This window comes from Echiichthys vipera (genome assembly GCF_963691815.1).
Source record: "Echiichthys vipera genome assembly, chromosome: 2".
In the NCBI taxonomy this organism is placed as follows: Eukaryota; Metazoa; Chordata; class Actinopteri; order Perciformes; family Trachinidae; genus Echiichthys; species Echiichthys vipera.
The window spans coordinates 24,844,772-24,871,689 of record NC_139827.1 but is presented as its reverse complement, the minus strand read 5'-3'; the positions used below and the strand labels follow the sequence as shown (position 1 = coordinate 24,871,689).

Sequence of the window (26,918 nt, the reverse complement as noted above, 5' to 3'; positions counted from 1 at the left end):
TAAATGATCTGCTGTAATCACAAGAAATGAAAAGAGAACAGTAAAGAATAGTGATAACGATTAACTGCTGATGGGAAAGAGTTTAGCAAAAAGCTTAGCTGGAAAACTCAGAGAGGATCAGTGGAGATGTTCTGCCGTATGTTCACTTACACACAGGCGCGATGCACTGACCATCATAAACATTTAGGGATCTCTTTTATAATTTTTAAATAACTAGAGCAGGAAGGTTGTTTTAAATGATTTCATGATAGAATGTGTGCTACGTTACAATACAAATAATAGTCTTGTGTTTATCTTTTATTAAAAGAACAAGGATAAAAGAGTACACCTTGTTTTTAGCTTGAAGGAGTTTAATTAAGAAAATACTGACCGAATCCCAAGGCCCAGATAGAATTGTGTGACACATAACATAAAGTTATTGCTCTGTTTATTCTCTCTCTATATACTCTATGTTTTTAAAAAGATTTTATTTTTTTAAATACGATGTGTATTTCCTGGTCAAGTGCAAGTGAATTACAGTTATTCTTATTAATTTGGGTTAGGTTATCTATATAGACTAAATCAGACACCAACTTAACATCTGTGTATTTTTATGTGTGTGTGTGTGTGTGTGTGTGTGTGTGTGTGTGCCTTGACTCACGGTGACAATTCAGCGTTCTCGATCTCCTCAGTGCTCGCATAGAACTGAAGGAGGTCGTCTCGCATCGAGAGCTCATGGCGAAGTTGAGCAATCTAGAAAACACAAATACAATCACTTGAGCTCAGCAGACGGTATGAGCGCTACACGTTGATAACATGACACAGATCATATATTTCAGTGTCTCAAGAGGTGTGTTCATACCTCCTCCTTTGCAATTTCGAGCTGTTCTTCCATCATTTCATTGCGTGCGGTTATTTCCTGGTTCTGCTTCAGGAGGGATTGACCGATCCGCGCTGCTAACTCCAGATCCCGCTCTTTCTGCACAAAGATACAAAAGTACTGCGTTTATTTCACTGAACAATGCACGATGATACTGTATAGCACATTTGTATTTGGTCACACTTTGGCAGATACACAACCAGGAAAGGAAATCACAATAAAAAAAAAATGTAAACTACATTTTAGTGACTTTCTTGTAATGGCACAGACACAAAGGTGTTGAAAACAGTAATGGTCACTGAGGCAGATCATTTTAATCCTCCATAATCCCGTTCATCTGCTGTGCGTCTCTCTCTTACCTCCTCCAGCAGGTGGGTGACCGCCTTGATGTCATGATACGTCTTGGTGACCTGGCCCACTCTGTCTGAGCACAGCACTGAGGGAGGAGGTAGAGAGGGATTTAATGAATGAAGGAAGAGACAAGAGCTGTAGAAGGCACTCAGAGGACACTAGAACAACAACACCTTGCGGACCGTTTATCATGAGATAGGTGGTATGAGCAGTAACAATCAGCCAATGGGGGAGCTTTCTTATTTTGACAGATATTTTCCTCTATGTTTAATTTTTAACCAGCTGCTGAACAGGCCAGCATTAGTAATAATAATAAAAATAATGAACTTTATTTGTATAGCACCTTTCATACATGAAATGCAGCCCAAAGTGCTTTACAACACAAAATTGCATGCACCAAGTGCTTTACATTAAAAAGACCCAGAATTAACATAAAAACAGTAGTACATGTGCCAAATTATGTAAAATAAGATCAAAGGTTAAACCCACAGATAAAAAAATAAATACAACAAGCTAGGAATAAAATACAAAAAGCAGTAAAAATTGGGTAAAAACGACCAGGGTTAGAATAATAAAAAATTACTAGAAAAGCACAGTTTGTACTTCTACGACAGTTTGATATCAAATTTTATTAAGTAAGGTGATTTTGCTGTTTCTGAGCAGTTCACCATGAATTAACGATTACATCACATTTCCAGGACAAGTCTCATCCCTTTGATTTTCTATTAAACATTTCTGGTTTCTGGATGCACTGCTCTGATGAAAATGGATTATGGATTGTAAGTATTTCAAAAAGTATTATTATTCATAGATCACATAATCATGAAAACAACTGAAAAAAGCGAGGCTTTCCTCATAAACATACCCTTGTCACGTTTTTATTATTTAACACTAAGCTGTACAAACACACACCTGGACTGAAAACCGTATTCTCTATATGAATGAGAGCCTCGAGTACATCTTGTTTCTCCTTTAAGTGTCCACAGCTACGGACCACAACAGCTCCATTTGGTCGGCCAGATACTTATCCTCTTAGCTTGATCCCCTTCAGCCCAGATAAGAAGGCAATGAAGACCTCATTCTCCTGGATACAAATATAGCTCAACGGGAGAGACTGCCAGGGCTAACCTGACTGAAGTGTTCACACCAGCAGGACATGTACAGCATGGAAGGGATAACAGTGACTGGCTATTGACCTGTCCTGACCATCCTGGAGGATGTTTTGTTTATGTCCACTTCAAAGTCAATAAGGGTGAAGTGGTGTGGAAGGTCGATGAGTCATTTCCTCAGTTCACACAGATCTGGTACTGATGTGGTTTATAATTTAGTCTTTAAGTCACAAATGTACTCTCCATGAGCCAAACACTAACAAGTTATCATTGTTTGTAATTGGTTAATAAATTAATTTCATCAGAATTTTGCAATGGACTTAAATAATGAACTATTATCATTAAGTACAGTACAGCGCTTTAATTATGTGATACTTTTGTAATACTACCTGAAGTTGTAGGTTTTGTGCTTTTAACAGACAATTTGTCAGTTTAGGGACTTACAACATTTGCCAGGAATAGCGAGCAATTCTGAATGACACTGCAAACCAAAATCTGTTGTACAGTATAATCTTACTTTGGTAGAAAAAAAGCTTAGCTGCACAGAAGAGAAGTTGGCAAACAGCAAAGTAATTAGATTTATTTTGGCCTGGAAACACAGTGATTGGATAGTGGTATCAGTGTCTAATCAGCCTAATGGAAGCAACCTGACCTTGGGCTTGACTATCACACTGCACAATACACTGAAGCTGACCACGAATAATACACTTTACACTTAGGTTGAGATCAGGTTTCCATCTTCACAAAGTAGATTAAAGAGTAAAGGTACGGTCACAGAAGAAATGAACATCGGCCATCATCCACCTCCTGTTCACTTCCATTCTATGTAATTGAAGAGATGGTAAAATGGTAAATGGTCTTGTACTTATATAGCTCAAGGTGCTTTCGCACTACTTGTGACATTCACCCATTAACTCTGATGGCAGTGGACATCTACAAACCATCTAATCTAACCATTTACACCACATTCACACACCCATGCGCAATTTGGGGCTCAGTGTCTTGCCAAAGGACACTTCAACATGCGGACCAGAGGAGCCGGGGATTGAACGAGCGGTCTCTCGAATGGAGGACGACCCGCTCTTCCTCTAAACACAGCCGCCGCATAGTGCGTGGCTGTGTGTGTGTGTGTGTGTGTGTGTGTGTGTGTGTGTGTGTGTGTGTGTGTGTGTGTGTGTGTGTGTGTGTGTGTGCGTAGTGTCTCCACTAGTTTTCAGAGTGAGCCAAGATGGAGGAGATTGTCGCTGTGTCAGACCTGCCATAACCCCCTTAGCAGGCGATGGTCACTTGCCTTCATTCGTGCATATGTGGCTGGGCCCTTATGCAAAGATTATTGGCATTTTAACCCATCACGAATATTCACAAGGAATTGAATATCTTTAGGAGATTTCAGTAGGCTGTAGCAGTGCACAGTGCAACTGTAAAATATACAGTGGTTAACCATATTTATGTTGATCAAATGTATTATTTTTATATTATTTATTCAAATGTAAATTGTAAATGTAAATTGTTTTTCAGTTAAATTAAATTTTAAGTTTTACCATGTAATATTTTCATATATTCAATTGTCTGTTAAGTTATTATCCATCAAAGAGTGAGTTAAAACAATGGTGATGTTGAAAGTACTTCTTGCCTTTTTGCTGAGTATTAAAATATCTGTGCGTCTGTGGCGGCATTCCTGGGCTAGATGTAAATAGGCCACCATGTTAGTGACCCTGCTAGTCTGCTGGTCGAGATCGTCCCTAACAATTATGCTGCGTTCACTTGTAATTGGAAATTGGGAATTTCCAACTTCTGAGACAAGCTTGTAGTAAGGGCAGTGTAATAGGAACGTGTGTGTGTGTGTGTGTGTGTGTGTGTGTGTGTGTGTGTGTGTGTGTGTGTGTGTGTGTGTGTGTGTGTGTGTGTGTGTGTGTGTGTGTGTATGGATTTAAGAGGGTAAAATATAGGGGACAGACCTGAAGTAGAGAGGTGAATGTGTGTCAATAAAGTTTACAAAACAGCAACAAAATAACGTTTCATGCATAGAGACCACAAACATGACAAGATGGAGGGCTTTGAAAGAACAGGCTCGCCTGAAATTACATGTTACCACCAAAGAGGCCGCTAGAAACAACATATCTCAAGTCTTACGGAGTACTTTAAAGTTTTTTTAAAATCCAGTTAGATAAACAAGTTTTGTTTTTTTCAAAGTTCAATAAATGCATGATCTTTCTAAAATCAGTGACTTATCATTTTTATCATCTTGATCTCATTATAGACCAAAATAATCAGAATGAGGATTTTTGCCATGATCTAGCAGCCCTGGTCTACTCCCAATAAACACCCTAATCAACAACTGTGCCACCTAGAGTTGCAGCAGCATACTGGTTTTCACGGTATACCACAGTTAGGAAATTGAAGGTTATTATACCATGTACATTTGCTTATATACAGTACTGGAAAAAATACTTTAATTATTTCTAAAAGGAACACTTTTTATGCATACTTTATTTAAAGATTATTGTAACTGATAATGATCCGTGATATTTTCTCAGGTTATCATGATGTGAAAATCTCACACTGTTGCAACCCTGTGTCAACATGTCTATTACTGATAACACAATCTTGCTGATTGTCATTAAGATTAACTAAATTACTAAGAGTCAGAGGCTATACCAAACAACCTTATTAATAAACAGTAAACTACAGCCTAATTAATAAATTATTACATTTATATATTACTTTTCTTGAGCACTAAATGACTAATAGTGTAAATACCAAAATACATTCTATAGATTAACAAAGGTTAATCAGATAATGGGTCAACTTCCTCAAATCCTATTTTACTTTAAGTGGATTGCAACACTTGTGCAAAAGGTTAATGTTTATTGAATGGCTTGTTTTTTTATTGAATGAATGCATCTTTCAATACCTTTACTGTACACCCACAAAGTCTGCCCGGCCGAAATACCTGATCTATTTCCTTTTGACCAGACTGCCGCAGCGTAGAGCACATCAAGGAATGAGTTGCTGCCCTGCCAGCTAGAGGTTTTAGGGTTTGAGCTAATTCCAGGCTGCTAGCCTAATACGGTACCTATGGATGAACCCTGCTGACTTAGGTATACTTATGACGTCTGGTACTATGTTGTGGGGATCAGACAGGCATGGATGAGCTCCACGATTAAGAATCACTTTGATCCCCTATTGATCTCTATTGTTGTGAAGGTGCAGACTTGACAAGACTATCAAGAGCTAAAATTTGTCTCAATGAACTTCCTACTGTTAATCTGTCTGGACATATTTTAGAGCGCAGTTAAAGAGTTAAAGGAAAAGTGTTTTCTCATTTTATTATGAACTTTAATGCAAATGAACATAATGTGCAAGGACCAGAGCATGAAGAGTTGTCGAAATGACAAAAATATTGCCATAACGCAGCTGGTTTTCAGCACTGCAATAGAAACGGTATAGACACATTTTTTATACATCATTTTAACATTACGCATCGCCACATCACCCTGCACTAGTTTGATCCATCACTAATAGCGTAAACAGCTGGATTACAGCCAAACAGATCCTGGCTACATAGACACAAACACAGACAGATGTGCACTGAAAATATATCCAACTGATGTATCCTATTGCATAACAGAGAGGCCAGAAATGTGCTTGTTTAAATGTCCTGTTTTTCTGGAGGAATGTCCATGTGGCAGTATTCGCGCGGGTGCCAGCCACATGCCTGTTTAGACAAAGAGTGCTCGATACAGATGAGGAATAGAGGAGACTCCAAGACGCTCACATTACCTGCTTTGTTAAAGCAGAAAATCAGTGTCTGCAAAACATTTTTAACCTTAGATGTACAATAATGTTTGTTATTATAAACATATACATCAATTTGAAAAATACTGCAACATGATTAAATTGTGTCAATACAAGCGATACATCACTACAAGGCAAGTAACTCCCTTTAATGAGCTAAATTTGGCACATTTATCAAAAGTCCAGCATTTTATTACAGGGAAATGTACTGGAGTGAAACTAGGGCAGCAACACAGTTAATGTACCTGCACACTTTTCTCTACCCAACCACAGACAACAATGTCGAGGGTTTGGGAACAGTTAACAGCGGTCGTTAGTTACGAAGAGCATGCAGGTCATTCTCACAATTTCATTTGGCCAATTTAATTCTCAGTTTCCAAAAGAACAATTTGCCTGGGAGATTCAAATCACGTCCGAGAAGAAAAACAAAACAAAAACTAAATTATAGCATCAAAAAACTTTTCCCTGATTCTAAGGCTCTGACCTCCATATAACAACAGCAGTATAGGAGAAAACAAATGGCAGCGTTGTCAGTGACAATGTACACAGGGCTTGATTGCACTGCTGCAGTGTGCATGGAAGCGCGCACACACACACACACATACACACAGGCTCAGTGACCTTCACCGTACTGCGAGCAAAGTGAAGAAATTTACAAAACTTTACATATCTCAGGACACTTTCATGTTGAACTAATGGAGGCTCATGAAATGAGGAGCAAAAACAAGCATTTTGTTGAATTTAATCATCATATGCTTGGTGCACCTTCAATGACATCACTGCACCCTGCAGTGCATGCAGTGCACTGTAAAGTATTAAAGCGCTTAGATAACACACACTGTGACAACGCAATGCAGGACAAAACACACTAGACAGCAATATTTGACTTGCAGTTCAGAATAATCATTAACCCCAACACTTGATACTTTATGCTTTACATCTAATTTTCCTTAACCCTCTCTTCTAAGCATGGGTTCTACGGATCACTGACCAGTCTCTTGTGCATGGCACCTGTCCTTTTCTCACCTCATCACGCACATATCTCACCTTGTGTCACCTCCTGACAAAAGATGTCCTTGTTGTTGTTATTATTATTATTGCTGTTGGCGCATTTCTTCTCCTCCTCAGCTACTCCATCCACAAGACTGCAAGTGCTCTTCTCGTCTTCCTCCTCAGATGCAGAGGAGCTCCATACCTCCATGGTAACCGGAGAAATAATACCCTCTGCTCCTCCGTCCTTCGGTTAAATCCCTTCTTATTCTGATTCTACTGTGTGAACACTGTGCTGTCACACACCAGTTGTGTCTCATGCATCATCCTGCTGGTCTGTGTGTTGAAGAAAACAGCATCCACCTGCCTACGTGAGTGGGTGTATACACCTGTGTTCCTGTGTGCAAGAGAATCTGAGCTGCTGGCAGTTAATATATAATCCCTCAGACTGTAAGGGCCATCTGGCGTCATGCCTGCCTTCGTTCACCTGGCCACGTTGGACTACCGGGTAAGAAAAGAGGGGAGGAAGAGGAGGAGGGGTGAAGGAGGAAGAAAATTCTTCACCATGAGCCACAAAAGCTGATAAAGATCACACTGGCCCTCTCCAAGCTCAAAAAGATAAATATCATTTGGCAATAATTGAAAAAATAATCCAGGAAGGGAAGGCTGATGCAGTCTAAAAGGATACTGCATTAAGCCCACCCACCCCTGTGGAACTGAGGGAGATGGTAGGTTCCTGCCCGGCCAATGGCTGCTCTTGTTCTGTGCACATACGTAACAACAGATAGAGAGAGGGCTCTGCGTAATACTGGTGCAGACGGAGACACACCCACTCTACAGGGGTCTGATGGGAGCAACAGAGGGAATACAGTCTGAGATTTTATAGCTTTTGACTGGGATTATTCAGGGAAAAAAATATAATTTCCCCCGAACTATTCTTTTATCTATATTATATATTTCTCCCTATAGTAAAATAATTATGTTTATGTAATACTTGAATTCATAATAATATACTGTACTTCTACTTCTTGTCATGCTGAGCATTAGTAGGTTGTTTTCTGTGAGTAAATATTCTTATTTTTCCAGGATTATTAGGACGACACCAAAGATATTTTTTTTATGTAGCAGCTTAATTTTTAATCCGATTATGATCCTACAAAGGAATTCCAAATGAATTTCCCAGTAAACTTTACTGTGCTGCGACGATTCAGTCATTCTACAACCGGTCATCATACTCAATGTCTTGTCTCTGTCTGTCCTATGCCCTTACAGTTGCTACCCTAGACACAGCAGGTTCCTTACAATTAAATATTAACCTCCTCATTCATTTTTCACCCACAAACTGACTCTCCCCAGGTCAAATGCAGCACGCAAGAGACAGCAGACACAGCCTTTAGAATATGTGATGTCCCGTTTCTTCCAGCGCCTCATCTTTGCAAACATTTATTGTTTGCAGAAAAAAATCTTTGAGGGCAGCACAGCTAGCTTAAAACTATATGGTTTAGGTGAAAATCATATCACCCTTTACAGGGATGGCCCAACCAGTTAAAGAAATGGGTCAGTGCTACAACAACACAACTAATAAGGAAGTAAAGTCTCTACTTTGCCCACAATAACAAGCAAAGACCTTTGATTCATCTCCGAGGAAGAACACCAACATTGCATTGATTCACCCTTCTCTTGGAATTAGATCACCTGGATGATTGGGATTAGCCCTTTGTAACGTTATTAACATATTTACAAGGGGCGATTCGATACAAAACACAAGCAATAAAGTACAGTTCATATAAAATCTTGATAAAATCGACTCAACCCATTCCTGTAACTCAATGTGAAGGTATATTAGGCACCATATCACTGGTACAAATCTCTGCAGACAGAGCTGATATCACTGGTCAATATTTCTCTAAGGGAACACCCTTAAAGGTTATTGCCACATTGTTTTGACCCACAGTGAAATAACAGTCCTGCACAACAGTCACGTAGTGCTCATATTTTTTGATTTAATATATAAACATAATTAACTGAAGATCAGACATGTTCTCCCTGCAGTCTGCCAACCCCTCACTACAAGAACAACACATGCTTCAGAAATAGCTTATAATATAACCAGACAAGAGAGCTCTCTCTGTTGCACTGCATGTCCGAGTTGATCCCTGGGTATTTCCCATCCTGTTGTGGATCAGTGGTTTCGCATGTCATTGATCTTACTTGGAATACCGGTGTGTTTTCCAATTAAATGTAACTTCTTGTTTTTATTCACTTGACCATCTATAATCACATAAAGTTACAGGTATTTTAAAGTCTCACACGCTACATGAGACAAAATTTGTTTGCTTTTTAAATAACATAAGTCATTCTTTTTGCAGTCAATCATTTTTTACAAACAAATCTCCCTGTGTGCAACTACTAAAATTGAGAAGTTGTAAAGAAGTTGTGAACAGTGAAAACACAGCAATAATCTGGTGCAAACCAGATTACACTGCAAAGTGGAAATAGAAAGCAGTAATCAGTTGTTTAGCCTTTTGTGCCTTTATCTCGACAGGACAGCTGGAGGTTGACAGAAAAATGCAAGAGACAGAGAGAGGGGGGGGGGGTGGTTGGGGGGTTGGCTTGGATAAGGAGCAAAGGGCCACAGCATGTGCAGCACCAGAAGCACGTGCACAGATAATTTTCTGTGCTCCGTTAATCAAAAAAAAAAAAAAATAGCACTACACCACTGGATAAAAGTATCTTCTCTCTACTTCGCCAGCTTTTAAAAATATTGCATGTTGTTGTGACGTCAAGTACATCACACGGCACATCCCGCGTGAGGGGGAGGCGGGGGCGAACAGCCTTTAGGGGCAGCTCACATTCAAATTAGGAATGTTTCAGCAAGGGAGGCCTGCCTTATACCCAGTATTCGACTGTAATGGAAATGCCAATGAGCCTCTTTAGCTGCTAAATGCTATCGGGTTCATCAGCTAAAGGCTAACTATGTCAGTCTGCAATTTGGTGCTGGAAACGTAACGCGTAACGGTGGTTTTATCAGAGCATCTTCACTAAAAAAAAAACAGCTGCTTGCTCTGACTGGAGGTTGATGAGAGCAGTGGTGGGCCAGACCAACCCAAACAACTGTCACAATACTCCGTAGCTGAGGGTACTGCCAGGTCAGGGGTAGGACACGGACGCAATGCAAGACTGGAATTAAAACACAGACAGATGGTGCAGAGAAGGAACCAGAAAGCTAGAGTAAAGAACACTAAAACAAACAACACCATATGTCAGCTGTCAAAAAGAGTCACGGCACTGCAGCATGGCACAGCATGGCACAATCTGCAAGGACCAAGTTAGTCTGTCCTGGTGACTTGGCACCAGCTGGGTACAGCCTATCTAGCATTATTAGGGCGCAGCCTTACACTCTCATGAAATCCTATCACTAAAAAGCAAGGTCATCAGAAGGAAGGTATACCTTGGAATAAAGTTCAGATAAGCATTTACTGAAAAATAAGAATGTAAATGGCAGTGCAGTAAAGTAAATAAAGTGTACAGTAGATTATGAGGGAGGTTAAACTGGGTGAGCACAACTTTCTGTTACAAAGCATTACCACAGAGCAGAGTTTCTTAACCTTTCCAGATATCATTGCAAAGTAAATATCTCAGATATTTTCACATTCACACTGTGTGCTGAATGATATGTCGCCGACCAAACCACAGATTTACTGGCTTTGCATCATTATTGTCAAACTGTTCTTAGGTGAGACTGAACATATATATATATATAAAAATTAGAGAACGAAGTACTAAATACTTGATTTATTCTGCAATATTGTTATTTTTTACTGTTCATAATTTGATAGAATATCAGCTGTGGCTATACCACTGCTGTACAAACTTTGTTTTTCTAAATAACCAAGGCATTTCAACAAAAACCTTTATTTTGTGAAAAAAAAAACAGTGAGCAAAATAAGAGAACAGTAACCACTGTGTCAGAAGAGAAGATTTAAACAGTGTTTTTTTCGGGATATAGGATTCAAAAATGAATAGGAAGTGTAGAAACCCTTGCTTTGAATGACTTCAGCACATCTGTGCCCAGAGATTTTTTTCCAGAGATTCTCTACGTGGTTTAGATCTGGACTCTGGACTGGCCTTTTCATTGTTTCAATATTCTTAGCTTCAAAGAACTGCTTGATCCTTTTTGCAGTGTAATAGGGGGCATTGTTGATTTAAAATTGCTGATTAAGAGGCAATTGCAGTGAAGGTATTGCATATTGCCAAAGGAGGTAAACATAGACATTTGCATTGCAATGTAGTTGTACAAGAGGTCGAACTCCTGCTGCAGAAAACATCCCCCAAACCATGACACTGATGGCTGAGAGGGTCATCCCTTTGGCCTTTATCTGGACAACCTGCTGTCTCTGGGTTTCAGTCTCCTTGGAGCGGTTTGCCATCTTACAAAAAGCTACCAGATAAATAAGGTGTGTCCAACAATTAAGTGTCACCAGGTGCCAGATTAACACCAATAACTGAGATGTATCTGAAAGTGTTCTCTAATTTAGCTCACTGTTTTCCTTCACAAATAAAAGTTTTTGTTGAAGTTCCTTCATTATTTAAAAAAAAATGCTATAACAGCAGTGGTAAGGCAATATCCGATATTCTAACAAAGTATGAACAATAAAAAATATCAGAAAGAATAAAGAATTCCTACTTTGTTCTCTTTTTTTGATCTCCGCTGTGTACATCTCTTAAAAAGGATCCTTAATATGTGACTTTAAAATGTTATACAGATCAAATGATTACAGAGCAGAACATCTAAGACTCACAATGTTTTGAAGTACATAACAAAAGTAAACAAACAAAAGTACTCCTCATGCATATACAGTAGTTTCCGTACAATAGAAAGCCATATAGTAGTTAATGTGTGGATGCACACAACCTCCCATCACCCCACTAGTCTAGGCAACCTTTGCATCTAATCATACTGACAATTGCCAAGAATGTCATCATGATGTCAGAGTTGCCACTGGGTTATGCCGTCTGCAGCGCTCCAGTGGAAACTGCTTAGGACACAAAGTGACGGCAGGTTAATCGGCTTGGTGACATCTGTGGCTTACAAATGTGGAAGTGTGTGTGGAGGAGAGGGGATTTTAGGCTTCGCACCCTCAGGTCATTACAAACACACACCCTTAAGTTCATTCTCATTTCTGGGTGAAATAGAAAAATGCATTATTGTCTTACAGATCAAGCAAACATGTTCAGAATAGTAGTGACCATGCAATTATTTTTAATGTCAATTAATCTGCCAATCAATCATTTAGTCTGAAAATACCAGAAAATATTGAAGATGCCCACCACCATTTCCTAACACAAAAAGTGATCTTTTTCCCTTATTTCATCATTTATATTCATAAAGATCACAAACAAGATGTACCTTTAAAGCTTTATAAAAAACAAGAACTGTTCTGCAACTCACTATTAGCAAAGATCTTCTCTTACATTCAGTCGATGCATCCAGTATATTAAATAAAGTTAGAAGCCCTGTCCTCTTCATATCCATTTTAAGGAAAAACCAAGACTGGTTTTCTGAGTTCCAAACAAGCGGACATTTTCACTCAACTGGGTGGAAACAATCTCCAAGATAAGAACGCCCTCTTTATGTTTATGTTCATGTTTAATCACACATTTGCCAAATATAAACTGCTGTCAATTTTTAACAGACCTTACACCACTATGACCTATGCAAAGACTGAACTCGTAAAAACAAAAGGTTACAAAATGAACACACAGCAGCAGTAAGACATCTCTGAACATGAAACCCAGTATGAAGGCAGCAATACGGCAAAAAGAAACCAATGCACTGGTCGACTGATATGGGTTTGTCAATGGTCAATGTCGATATTTAGATGGCCCATAAAAAGCTTCACAGCTATTTGTTTAAGGTCCCACAACCATCCCAAATGACAAATCTGATAAATGTTTTTCTCATCGGCAGCAGAGATGGTGGGCTGGGGATGCCTACAAAATAGTTTTCAAGCCCTGTAAGCTAGATTAGCTGGTCGAAGACTTGCTACCTTGACGCTGACGTCTGCTCGTAGAATTGAAACGTCATAAGTGGGAACGCAAACTTTGTTCTACAGCAGCCACACTGACAAGGCTGCATGGAGACATTATTATTATTATAATTATTATATTTATTATTAGGGCTACACGGTGGTGTAGTGGTTAGCACTGTCGCCTCACAGCAAGAAGGTCACAGGTTCGCATCCCGACCTCGGTCTTTCTGTGCGGAGTTTGCATGTTCTCCCCGTGTCTGCGTGGGTTTTCTCCGGGTACTCCGGTTTCCTCCCACAATCCAAAGACATGCATGTGTTAGGTTAATTGATGAGTCTGAAATTGCCCGTAGGTGTGAATGGTTGTCTGTCTCTGTTCGTCTCTATGTGCCCTGTGATAGACTGGCGTCCTGTCCAGGGTGTACCCCGCCTTACGCCCGATGTCAGCTGGGATCGGCTCCAGCACCCCCGCGACCCCGACCCCGGGATAAGCGGTTGAAGATGAATGAATGAATGAATGATATTTATTATTACTGTTATTATTATTGTGAGCTCAGACATTAGCCAATGCTGATTATCTCAAAATGGCGTTAATCAGGCAGTTGCCCCATGTAAAGAATCTAAAGGTCCTCGAGGCAGCGACTGGGGGTTCGACTCCGACCTGCAGCCCTTTGTTGCATGTTCCCCTCTCTCTCTCCCCCCATTTACTGTCCATCCTATATAATAAAAGGCTTGAAAAACTGCCAAAAAAATAATCTTAAAAAAAATATATAAAAAGCCGGTAATCAGCCTGATTAATCACAAACCAATGAACGTGAATGGGTCTAATCATTTCTTACTTAGTCTCACATTACCAGTCTAGCTGCACAAGTTACTATTCTGCTAAAAGGGGAAAATATGTCAAGGTCGTTTGTATTTCACATCAAAGGTCAAAAGGTCATTTGGAAAAAAATTATCACTGGTAACTCCATCACTACACAATATACTGTATGTTAGGTGTAAATAAAACAGTACTCACAGAAGTACTTAAACGTCTCTTCAATCTGCTCATGTGTGAGTCCCAGGACGACTGTTGGTGGCAGCAGAGGGGTGTGCAGCCAGTCGTCATTGTCGTATCCAAACACACTGTCTGCTCGAAGAGTGTAGTTGGGTTGACCCTCTGATAGCAGGCTCACTATCTCCAACTCGGGCAGGTCTGAACAAAGGTCTGTGTGGGGGGGTTGATGAGTGAGAGAAGTTTTTGTTTATATATCTACATAATGCACTCATTATTTAATATATAGAAAAGATATTCCTCCTTTGCATATTACCTGTTAAAGTTGACACATCGTGGCAGTGTCGTTGTCCCAGGTCCCTGAGGTTGACAGGTGAATCAAGATGAAGGGGCTGGGGGTCCACATCCAGGGCCCCCGGCGCCTCCCCCCGCCCCTCATTGAGGGAGAAGTCTGACTGAGAGTCCAGGTGAGCCTCTGGGGGCCAGGAGGGAGGAGAAAGCGGTGCAGGATGAGAGGAAGAGGAGGGAGAGGAGGCAGGCTGGGACAGCTTGACTGAGACTGGAGGGTTCAGGGTGAAGGTAAGCCCAGGGCTTGGTGTCCCGCTGTGGCACCGATGCCCCCTGGTGGCTCAGGGAGACGACGCAGGCAACGAGGGCATCTGGCTCTGATTGGCTGAGAAAGTAATGACTAGAGAGAGAGGAAAATACAAAGAGGAAGACAGTGAAAACATAGAGTAGACACATTAGAATGTTAAGGCACTATGTGCTGAAATATTTTTAATATAGCACTGATGACACGTAATTATTTTACTGAACATTGCAATCATACAGCATTGACTGAAATATGGTGTGATGACAAATAAACCATTCTAATGTATAACATTTACTCTGAGGGAATGTCATGAAAGTTTTTGTTTTATCATGGCAATTATATAGACCCACAGTTTGTCCAACAAACAAAGTATATAATATGTCTCATACTAATAACCTCAGCCTCATCTGATTTGGAAATTTTAGGTCATACAGAATTTTTTTGTATTTTTCTCATTTACGATTGCAGCCCTACTCTAACATACTGTATAACTGTGATAAAATAGTACCGTATTTTCCGCACTATAAGGCTCACCTAAAAACCTTCAAATTTCTCAAAAGACATCAGTGCGCCTTATGATCTGGTGCTCCTTATATATGGACCAATATTGAGCCACAACAGGTCTCACAACTACGGTAAGCAGCCGCTGGCTCTATTTTCCCCGTAGAAGAAGTAACGCGCGGTGCATGTTGAGATATATGACTGCGCGGAGCGAACCGTTTCATTTCCATTCGTGTGTTTGTGTAAAGCCCCCAAAATGGCTCCTATTAAGAGACACGCTTACGACGCAGAGTTTAAACTCAAGGCGATTAGTCACGCAGTAGAACACGGGAATAGAGCAGCAGCGAGAGAGTTTAACATTAACGAATTAATGGTGCGGAATTGTAGGAAGCAACAAGATGACCTCCCCTGACTGTTTTGTTGACATTCCCTTTGGCGCAGCTACATCTAATGGATGCATAACGTAACCCCAGCCTCGACTGTAGCGTCTATTCTATGCGCCAAAATAAGCCATACATTGAAGGTGCGCCTTATAATGTGGTGCGCCTTATAGTGCGGAAAATACGGTAACTACTGTAGCAAAGAAAAAGTTACACAGAAAACACACCCATTAGCGACAAAAGTTGCCATTTTATGTCTATGGAAAGCTGCGGTGGCCGCTCTGTGCTGCAACTGTTTGAATTACAGCCAAATTATCTGAACTTAATGAACTTTTGGTGGCAAAGTGTTGAACACAATACCCGCAAACAATCAGTAAACAGAGTCCTGTGACTCCAAGTTGACATGTGTTACAAAGAATTTCTGAAACACGTGAACACGCCTGCCGGCCGCAGAAAGTTCTTACTGTTGTAAAAGGCGACACTTTGCTACTGCTTGGTGTGTTTTCGGCATTATATCATTATTATAAAAATTTAAAAAAACAACAAAAAACACAGCAACTTCAATGATGACTGTTTCTATTACATCTAATCATGTAAGTAATTGAGTCATATATTTTCCAAAAGACCTGAACTCCCCCAGCATCAAACCTTTTGATCACAGAGCCTTTCTCTAGAAGCCAAGCGGGGCCTGGCCTCCTGTCTATGTTATAGGGTCACGCAGATAGAGTTACCGATGCCTAAAGCCACACACAGATCAGGTTCCTCATAACTGTGTAACCCCTTTTACACATACAGCATGAGGCAGAGCATGCTACATGGAGTACACACAGAACTGTTAATGCCTCTGGCTACAGTTTTGAAGAGTGTGCCAAAAAAGATCAGAACACCATGATCATTTTAACATATTTTTCAATGGACATTAAAATAATGATGTAAAATCATTCCTTCCAATGTAATGAAGCGTATCCAATTCAGTCAAACTCATCACAATTAGATATTTTTATCAAATCCTTCAACCCTACTTCACTGTATAACTGTCAGCACAACACAACTTTTCTATAAAAGGTAAACATTACTCTGTAGTAATATACAAGAACAAGCATAAAAAAAGAGTGCTGGAAGTGGGCATAACCATTGAGTCTAAATACACAAAGGCATGTTCATGACAAAGATTTTAAACAGACTTTTTATTAATTATATTAATAATGACATATTGAATCTTACATATTTTAATACCGGTATTAAAAATATTCTCATACAGTTCAAAAAGCTGTGTATTAAGGATAGGATAATGCTCCGCTCATAAATTTACATCACATGATGTCTCCATGCTTTACCCAGGCTGGTAACAAAAGGACACTTGATGCCTCGACCCAGTTATTGCAGTCAATAAAACATGCTGGCCAGAGGGCAAATGGTTAGGCCCAATTAAAGCAACAGCTACGAGACTATCATGTTAAGTACGAGTCGAGCATGTGCACATACACATGACACGCACAGCTGAAGACCGTAGCCATGAACACATCATAACACAACCATCTGATTACACAGCCCCAGAATCACTATGACTGCCACCAGAATCCCTTTATTGGCCTTTTTCCTTGCTGGTCTGTTTCCCTCCTCTGCTCTTTCACAGCACAGTTCATCCAATCAGCTGAGTGTTTTGATTTGTGGCCAGCATCTCTCTCTCTCTCTTTCTCTCTCCCTCTCTCTTTCTCCCTCCCTCTCTCTCTCTTTCTCTCTCCCTCTCTCTTATAGATGTCACACCACCTGCACACACTTCACTTTTTAAATTCACCCCCATCAGACCAACCACATTTCCATGTGTTGGAAGGAAGGTTGAAAGGATAACATTCACTGAACATAGTGAACCTCTGTGGGTATAAAAATATTTTAATTTCACATGCACACAAAACTAAGAGCTGTGTATGCACGTCGAGAGAAAAAACAGCCATGTCCAGGCTTTTCCAATTAAAACTCTGTCGGTTCCAATTGAGCAGTGAGTGTTTTGTTCTGTTGTTTTGTTAAGCATGCAGCCAAGCAAGACCCTGTCAGATGCTTAGGGGTGACACTCTGGGACATGGTTATTAGCCATCTCACCCTCCTTTGTATTCTCATCTTTTTACTGTGCCAGGCAGGGTGCCAGAGAAGGAGAAAAAACTGTCAGCTGAGTAATCAACTAGAGCATCATTCATACAGACCTGAGCCACAGAGAAGATTACCACACCAAGCTCACACAGCAACAGAGTGACTGGCCAAAACAGACTTAAAATCATGCCATCAGGGTTTTTTGAAAGTGGATTATATATAGAATCAATGTGACATTAATCTAATAAAATGATCACATGAACTACAGTAATAAAGGCTGGTGTTTTATGGTACTGGCTTGAAGTCACGTCTGAACTGAAACTGCGAATCCTGCCTTTGACCTTGGAGCCTGGACTGGAACTGAGCTGAACTCAACAGAGGTAAAGGGTGTTTGAAAAGCTCTACGTTGGTACTCTGTGCAAACAATGCCCTCACAGGAGGGTGTGTACGTGAGCAGAGGCACACAGGAGTGAAAAAAGAGACGGAAGGAGGAGGGGGAGGGAGAGAGAGAGGACAGCTACACTGAAGGGGCTGAAACGGAGGGGTACATTTGACACATGGGTACTAATCTACCATAGCACACCAGCAGATTGAGCAAGTAAAGTTCTGCACACTGGTCAAAAAAGCTTTTATTTTGACCTCTGAATTTATCGCTGCTCAGAGAAAAGTAGTTAATTTAATGGCACAAAGCCCAAATGAAGTCCTGTGATTGAGACGTTGTAGCAGTATTGGTCAACTTAAACATATAGAAATCAGAAAAAATATGAACTACAACACCACATCTTAACTCAAGAAGAAATGTAGTAGAACACTGGTGAACGCAGTTTAGCAAATGCTTCTTAAAGCTAATAAATGCATGTCATACAAAGGAGAAGTACTTTTTCACAAGTACTTACTGTAGCTTGATCCAAAAAGCTGAAACCAATTAATTTAACGGCAACTTTTGAATCTGGCTTAATCATAGTATATGTAGTAGTTCCTACTTATTCAAGTGACCAAGCTTTAAATTACCTTTCACAAGTTCTTGAACCAAATTATAAAGGTAGAGTCCCTGCGTGATTATTATGATTTTTTTTTTTTTAAATAGATGTAGGTTTAAGGAAATAAGAAGGAAAGTAACAGATTTTCTGGGTTTTTTTTCATCTTAACTTAAAAGATCAGGCAGTAAATGTTTGCTTTTTTAAGTTACGGTTGTTAACAGGAGACTTGAAACAGTAAAAAATTAAACTGCCTTTGAATTTGTTTGGTTCTTAAAAATCTTCAAGAACAGATTAACAGTAACATTAACTAGGGGCTTATGTTAAATTGCTTTAAATGCCTTGGAGTGCAAATAAACTCACTTAAACCCAGCATGCACCCCACAACAAAGGCTTCAGGACCATAGAGAATAACGCACTCATGGTCTGGATAATTGCAGCCATTTAATGATTAAACGTCATTAGAGAGATGTCTAGGCTTTGCTATGAGGCTCTGCATTATTCTGCTCTACTGCACGGTTTAGCGTAAACTGCTTTTGAAAAATATCTCATGTCATAATATATAGTAACCATAATACTGTGTGTCATTGCAAAGCTAGCACAACAGAAAATCACCAAAACTTAAACCAGTCAAGTTCTTTAAAAGACCCAATTCCCTTTTTTTATCAACATCATCAGACTCATCTGTGGAAATTTCCAAGATCCCAACATCAGGCTTCAGTATTTGAACCTAATCAGCTAAGAGGATAAGATGACCAAGTGCGTCTGCAGTCTGTTACATTTCAGAGAAAAGCGGACGTGCATTAGTTCACGATCTGAACACACCATTAAGTCCACAAACAATTCAGAACACCTGCAACCTGCTTGCACATACACACTCTCTACATCACAAGACATTTATGGAGCAATCAAACTGCAATGATGTTTAACAAGTACTGCATGTGTATCCGTGTTGCCAACCATATTCTGCTACTTGTGTTACAATATCCTCAACACTCACGCAGAACTAAACATCACATTGATCCTCTATTCTATTTGAATCCACACAAGGCAGGCAAGAATACATTATAAGTGGGTTTAAAAAAGTATTTAGTAGTTACATGTCATCAGACTGTTAATAGAAATATTATAAAGTTTAATTAGAAATCATCACACACATTATAAGATCGAATAACTAGATAAAAAGGTGTTGCACACTCTGGCTCCGGATACATTACTATTTTTTTCAGATTGATGTTTCAGCTTTCTTCAAAATCCTAAAGGAGGCCTGAGGGCCGAAACATAACCTGAATGAAAGAGTAGGCATACGGAGCTACAGTGTGCAACACTTATTATTTTTCTATATCAAATAACCAGATAGCCACAAATCCTTCTAATGTTGTATACTGTTATGTTTTACAACTCTGAATCCCTTTAAAACTGTTAGCTTGCTTTCTTCAAGTCCAGTGAGAGTCATCCTTAACTAGAGCCTTGCCGATAAATCATCCGATAATAGCTTATTGCAGATATATCGTATGAGTATATATATATATATATATATATATATCAGCCAATAAATGGCGGGTACAGAAGTACAAAAAGGCCAAAATTTGTGTCGAAACAGTGTCCATAGTTTGTCCATCAAAGAGAAGGGACAAGTTTTTTTTTTTTACATTTCTTGGTTAACAATTAAAATCCTTTATCAGTCATAACCGCTACTTAATTTTCCATGTTATCACTAACCAGCTACACGCAGCAAAAAAAATTATAAACCCATGAATGACATCATGCACGTATTATTGTAAATGACAGTTGTTCTGAAGCAGCATTCAACGCGTTGAATGACGAGAACTGTTCAGTTAACCATTAACAACGTTCTTTGCAAAGTTTTCACAAAAGGACAAGTTTATTATTGCTGATATCTGTTGTACTAATAATAATATTTTTATATCAGGCTGAGGTCAGCACAATGCAAACACAAAGCCTACATCATGACAAAAGACAGGATATGATGCCCGATGCAAAATAAATATTGAAGTTTGCCACATTTAAGAGAGCTGAAAAAGCTTGGGAAATGGACAGACGGCTTGGATAAAACCAGAAGAATGACAGGAAGGAGTAGATGAAAGAAACATCATCACAATGTCTTAGAGCACAAGGAGATGTCTTCAAATTGCTTTTTGTTTGGTCTGACCAACAGTGCAAAACCCAAAGATACTGAGATTACAATAATATGAAAAGCAGTAAACCTGGAGAAGCTTGAACCAGTGATAAGTGACAGTTTCACATTAACACTATGTAACAGTTTATTATCAAATTTGTATGTGATTAATTGACTAATTATAGAAGGGTAAAGAGAGGAAGACATTCTAACAGCTCGACAGGGTCAGGGATATAAATAAAATAGACAACCGGGAGGAAAAGAGCATGGGAAACAAACAACAAGCCGGTGTACAGAGGACCTTAACGTGAGCAAGAATGTCACCCTGACAACTGGGAGCGCTATATCTGGACAGCAACTCCACATGAGAAGAAAGTGGTCACAAAAACCCAAATACCTATTACTCACTCTGTAAAGGGCAATCTTCTCTGTCCACTCAACATGTGGTGCTTTAAACTGCTCCTGGAGTTGGAAAACTTTGATCCAGAACATCAGACCATCAAACCTATATTCCAAATGACTCATCTGCAGATCTCTGAGATTTGAGCAGAATAACATTTTGTCTGACTCAGTCAAAGATAATGCTAGTGTACAACAGAGAGTTACTGACTCCCATGACCTTTAAAACAGAAATATGATTAACAGGATGCAAGGTTGAAATAATCATTCTATTCTGCTTAGCACTATCAAAAGCCCTTATGTGTCCCCAGTGGGACGGTCAGCATGAGTCCTATTATTTTGCTAGAACAACAAAATATGTCAGACAGGGTAGTGGAGTTAAAGCCCTTTTTTAAATCAACCTCAAACTTATTTTTTTGTCTTAAAATGCATCTTGTTGTCCTTAATTAGCACATGTTCATTATCTTTTTGTCTGACCTAAGCAGCAGAGTTCTCTTGTGAGAAGACACAACCCTGAGTTAAATATGTAACTAATATCTGGGGGGGAATGGAAGTCATTCCACACATCATATTAACTGCCTGAAGGTTACACTAGATTAAACTGTTACTCAGCTGTATTGCATCCATTGTGTTGCAGCTCACTGTACACCACTAAGTGTCTTTGAGACACTCTTAAATGTCAGAACGCTAAATACAGGGTCTAACATGTCTGCACTATAAAAGTCATTTGTTTAGTCATACTTACTAAATGTGGAAAATATGTATTTACACTGTGTATATTTCACCTTTCACATTGGTGTCTCTATCTGGTAATAGATCAAATTAAACAAACAGAAAAGAAGTGTCCGTTGTAATGAAAGTTAGGGCGTTGAGGTCAACGTGTTCAACCTTGAATGCCAGTGTGTGATGATGTGTTATGAGTCCAAACTGCTAAGATTAATTGCCTAGCATTCTTATGTGTTTTGATGAGAAACAGCTGAGCATAACAGACAGCAGAAAGAAAATAAAAAGTCTCCCTCACTTTGACCCATCCGACAGTTGACAGACAAACAGGACATATCATCAGCAGGGTTGGTAAAAAAGTACAAAGAGACGAGCCTGAAGCAAATTTTAAAAGAAATACTGACTGATTCATCTAAGACACAATTATAAACAGGGACATGGCAATAAATCCCTTTTTTTGCAGTCAAAGTGGCAAAGTTAGGCAGATATATAATATCATTTTATTAAGACCAGTCATGTTGACAGATCAAGTACAATAAGGGGAGGAAATAAACTGGAAAAGCTTCTGTGTTTTATCAACACAGACTGAGCACAGCAACAGACACATTAGCTAAATGCTAATTACACTGGACAAGCCAGCAAGCCAAAGAATGAATTAAAAACAAATAGAAACAGACTTACTGTGCTGCTGTAGTAGTTATCTTAGCATGTGATGTTCTGTGTATTTACGGTACTGTCTCCTTTAGTGTCCATCAAATGAAATGCTGTCTGGGCTGCTTTACCGGCCGGCTTCTGTCCTGTCCTGAGTGTGTCCTGTCGGAAGGAGAGGGAGAAACAACAGTGAGGCGGGGTGGAGGTGGGGCTGAGGGGGACTGAGAGGAGAGGAGGAGGAGGGACCTACAGAGAAAAGGCGTGCTTGGTTTAACATGATGTGTGCCTTAGAAACAAACCAACTCAAAAGAATAGCAAGAAGTCTGTGAGCCAGCACTTGTTCATGGTATTGTACTACAGCAGCAGGTCAGGATGTCTCACTTCCTCATGGACACAGTTATTTGCATCAGCCAAACACTGCAAAGCACCAGGTTTCTATTGTGCTAGCCAAATCAGATTTTCACCTATAGAGTAGTTCAGCCTTTATCAAAGCAACAACGTCGAGTCTGCTTTTTCAGCACTACTGGTCACTGATTTACAGACAGACACCAATCAGTGATTAATTACTAGCTATCTAAAACTAACCGAACCTACAGTCTACTATTTTGTTACACAGGCCTGTGGATGTCTTACCCTCTTCATGTCTATGTTTCTTCTGTTTAACTAGAACTCATCATGACAACTTAAATCTTTTGGCCCCAAATTTATTTTGCATGTTCACCCTTATCTTGGATTTATCATGGCAGGTTAAGGGTACATCCTGGGGGAGAAATAAAAACACATTTACTCATAACATCAACGTGTGTGCAGTTTAACATACGTTTGTTAGAGCTGGCTTAACATAATACTGGGGACAAACTTCACACTCTACAGGTTCAGCCCTTACAATAGTATACTGGAATGATACTCACAAAACCAGATTTATGCTCGAGATTTTCTCTTTATATGCTCTAAGCAACATATAACTATCATATGTCCTATGTGGGGCAATTCAATTTCCAATCCTGAACCCCTAGATAACCGATTGATCAGATCGCAGTGTTGTGGATTTTCCACTTGCAGCTGCACGACTCGGTTGTAGCTTCTCTGTTATTTAACATGTAACCTGATACAGTCATGATATCATTGGAAATAGTTAAAATATTCAATTACATCATACAAGATGATGTCCAAAAGTAAGGAGCTTAAATGCCTCAACTATGCTGAACTCTTTGAGCACATGCTCCACAAACATGTTTGCCGACTGGAAATAACAGGAAATTATTTCTTTATGTAAAATGTGGCAATCGCACAGCATTAAGTAACCAGCTATTAAAATACTTTTGCTCTTCAATCCTTAAGAAATGGACAGAAAAGGCGAGAAAAAAAAGGAGGAAATAGAAATTCACTCTAGTTTACCAGAAATTTACTGAGGCTAAAATTAGAAAGTGAAACAAAAAAAAAAACACTGTAGTAAAGATAACATACAGTAAAAGTGAAAAACGAACTATTGTTAAACCCTCATTTTTGCATTAGGTGCACAAAGAAAGAAGACAAAAATAACAGTCAAGTTGGTAAGAGTGTGGTTGTTGCCAATGGCAACGATAATCATTATTCAACTTCTCGAATAATACAAGATCAAATAGGATCGCCCTATATACTGAGGCTAAGTCCTCGCCGGAGCGGCTCGGGTTGTACTTCAACCCGCTGCATGTGGTCCCCCCCAACTAAAATGTGATTTGACAATTTTATTTCTGAGCTCTTCTAGGAATTTAAATAAAAAACAGACTATTCTTTCAAATACAAAGAATGAATCTAAATAAAGTCGTATCTTAAAGCTGACAATAACTATTTTTAATTTGCAGCAGTGATTTTGGAGCGTGGATCATTGAACCAATGTATCAATGTATCTAGGGCTGAAACAATTACTCAAGTAATTTTCGGCCTCGATGATTCGTTTAATTTCTATCTCACACGTTATGCAGCCTGTTTAGCTCAGGGATCATTGTTCCACACGGACCGTTTTTGCAGATGCACACCACTACATCTGGAAAAGGCAGAGAATAAGTTTGGGATCATTTCACACCTAAAAAGAAGCCAATGTGTCCACTGCAAACTAGTCATCGATGATTCAGCGTCTGAGCCGAAAGCCGCCCGTTGTTAACGCCACTTCACCGAGCGCCACTGTTCTGGTTTAAGGAGGGCGGTTTCCGTAGTTACTGAGAAACAGGAAGAGGATAGGTAATGTTAGCTGTCCTCGTGAATGCCTCTATGTTAGGTTTTTTCATGAATGTTAAACATAACGTCACATTCCAGATCAGTCTTTATAGTTTTGCTTGAGTAAATGTGTCAGTGGCGTTTTGTACGTTGCTTGTTGTTACAGTACACAGGAAGAGAGCGACTTCGCTCTTCCTGATAATATCTATCTATAATAAATTTCCTAAATAAATCTAGTTGTCCTCGAAACTTGTTTGAGTAAACGCCTGCGTCACACAGAATTTTAAGCACCTTTTTTGAATTGTTTAAATAGTAAACTTATTCATGGTAAATTGCGAGTGTATTGCCAACACACACATCTCGTCTCTCTCTCTCTCTCCCCCTCAGGTGCACGTGCACACTGAAACGCATGCACGCACGCACACACGCACACACGCACCTGTTAGGTTAGCACACCAAATAGGCCTACCCCAGACATAATATATTTTTTTTGCAAAATAACGCAAATTATTATATATAACGCAAAATTATGATTTGTTTTTTATCCGATTAATCTGTGGAATAATCGGTAGAATACTCGATTACAAAAAGATTTGATAGCTGCAGCCCTAAATGTATCATTACACCCCTTTTAACGAATACTGTCAGGTAAGAGGTAAGATTGTGGAAAGAATTCCCTTTGAAAATTTGGGGTAATGAAAACACATTTATTTAAAACATCAGTTTGTGTACAGTAACTAGTTGTTAAATCTGAATTAACATAATACTGCACACGGCACAAAAATCACACTGTACTAGAAAGATATGATCAAAAACTAAGACCAGTATTATTTATGCTATTAGGCAATTTAATTCCAAAACTGAACTACTGACTTTTGGAGACAGTATCTGGTTTGATTGTTTACACCGGAATTTAGGGGAGTCTTATATAAGGATTGCATGTTTACCAAAAAAGGGCATTGCCATCTCTTCTGGATTTTCCACTTGTTCTAAAATAGCTGCACGACTGCTACCTTCTCTGTTATCTAACGTGTAACCCGATACAGTCATGATATCACAGGAAATAGCTATAATATTCAATTACATCATACAAGATGTTGTTCAACCAGTAAGGAGCTTAAATGTCTCAACTACACGGAACTCTTTGAGCACATGTAAGCACCTACGCTCCACAAACATGTTTACTGACTGGAACTAACCGGAAATGATTTCTTAACATATGTTAAAATGGCTTTTCTTCTTGATCCCTACGAAACGTACCAAAAGCCAAATAAAGACGTAGGAAGAAAAGCAAGACTGTCACATGAAAAAAAACTGAGAGATTTTGCAAGTGCTGCACCAAGGTATAAGAGACAGAAACACAGAGAGTTGTGTTGGAACTAGTGTGTTGCTGCTAAAAGCTGACGGTAATCATAACTCATCATCTCAAATAATAAAAGATCAATTCAATTATATGATCAGAGAAGGATGGACTTTGGTCTCATGGTTGTAATGACAGTTTTATAGTGCTGAACAGTAAGCTACTACGAGTCAGTAAATTGATATCTTACCTTATGTGTATCTTATCTTATGTTTCTAGAATACAGTATCATATTGTAAAAAGTATGATTTCACAGTGGTCTTTCAAACTTAAATCTTTGTTAATATGTTTCTATTATAAGTGAAAACTTGGGTGAGGGTTACAAGAGACCCAAGGGGAAACGTTAATTAAAACTGAGACAATTGAATTATTCTTTCCCCTTGGCTTTATTACATGACGGGTAATAGTGTGCTGCGCCCCTTCCTTCATACAGTTTACAATACCTAGACCTCATGCAGTGTTAGTGAGCGGCCTCAGTAAAGCCATACACAGTGAATTAAGTGTGGTTTACACACAAAGGTGCCTTTCATTTCCCACCAGTGTGTGGGTGTAGTGAGGGTGCACCTTCTGTGAGTCTCTGCTGTCTGACTCCACAGTACAACTAAGGTATACAGAAGCCATTGTTAACGCTCCCCACCTGCAGGATTACCAAGGAGGGGATGGCTTCTTTAACTATTTAAGTACTGGAGTGTTTGACAGGGGAGGGGTTTGAATATGAAAGGTAACATTTTCACCTTTAACCATTCAGCTGTTGTTATGGTTAATTTTGATGCCAAATATT

At 39.4% G+C, this 26,918-nt stretch overlaps 1 protein-coding gene across 1 annotated transcript in view; it reads right to left on the bottom strand.

The window, feature by feature from the left end:
- Positions 1–16,413, bottom strand: part of hap1 (huntingtin associated protein 1) — a gene marked incomplete at its 5' end in the record, with an annotated part of 28,614 nt that extends 12,201 nt beyond the window's left edge. Inside the window, 6 exon segments of the mRNA XM_083926685.1 lie at positions 641–732; positions 842–958; positions 1,219–1,295; positions 14,155–14,343; positions 14,447–14,751; positions 16,397–16,413. Of these exon segments, the coding sequence (XP_083782811.1) occupies positions 641–732; positions 842–958; positions 1,219–1,295; positions 14,155–14,343; positions 14,447–14,751; positions 16,397–16,413 (797 nt within the window).
- Positions 16,414–26,918: the final 10,505 nt, after the last annotated feature.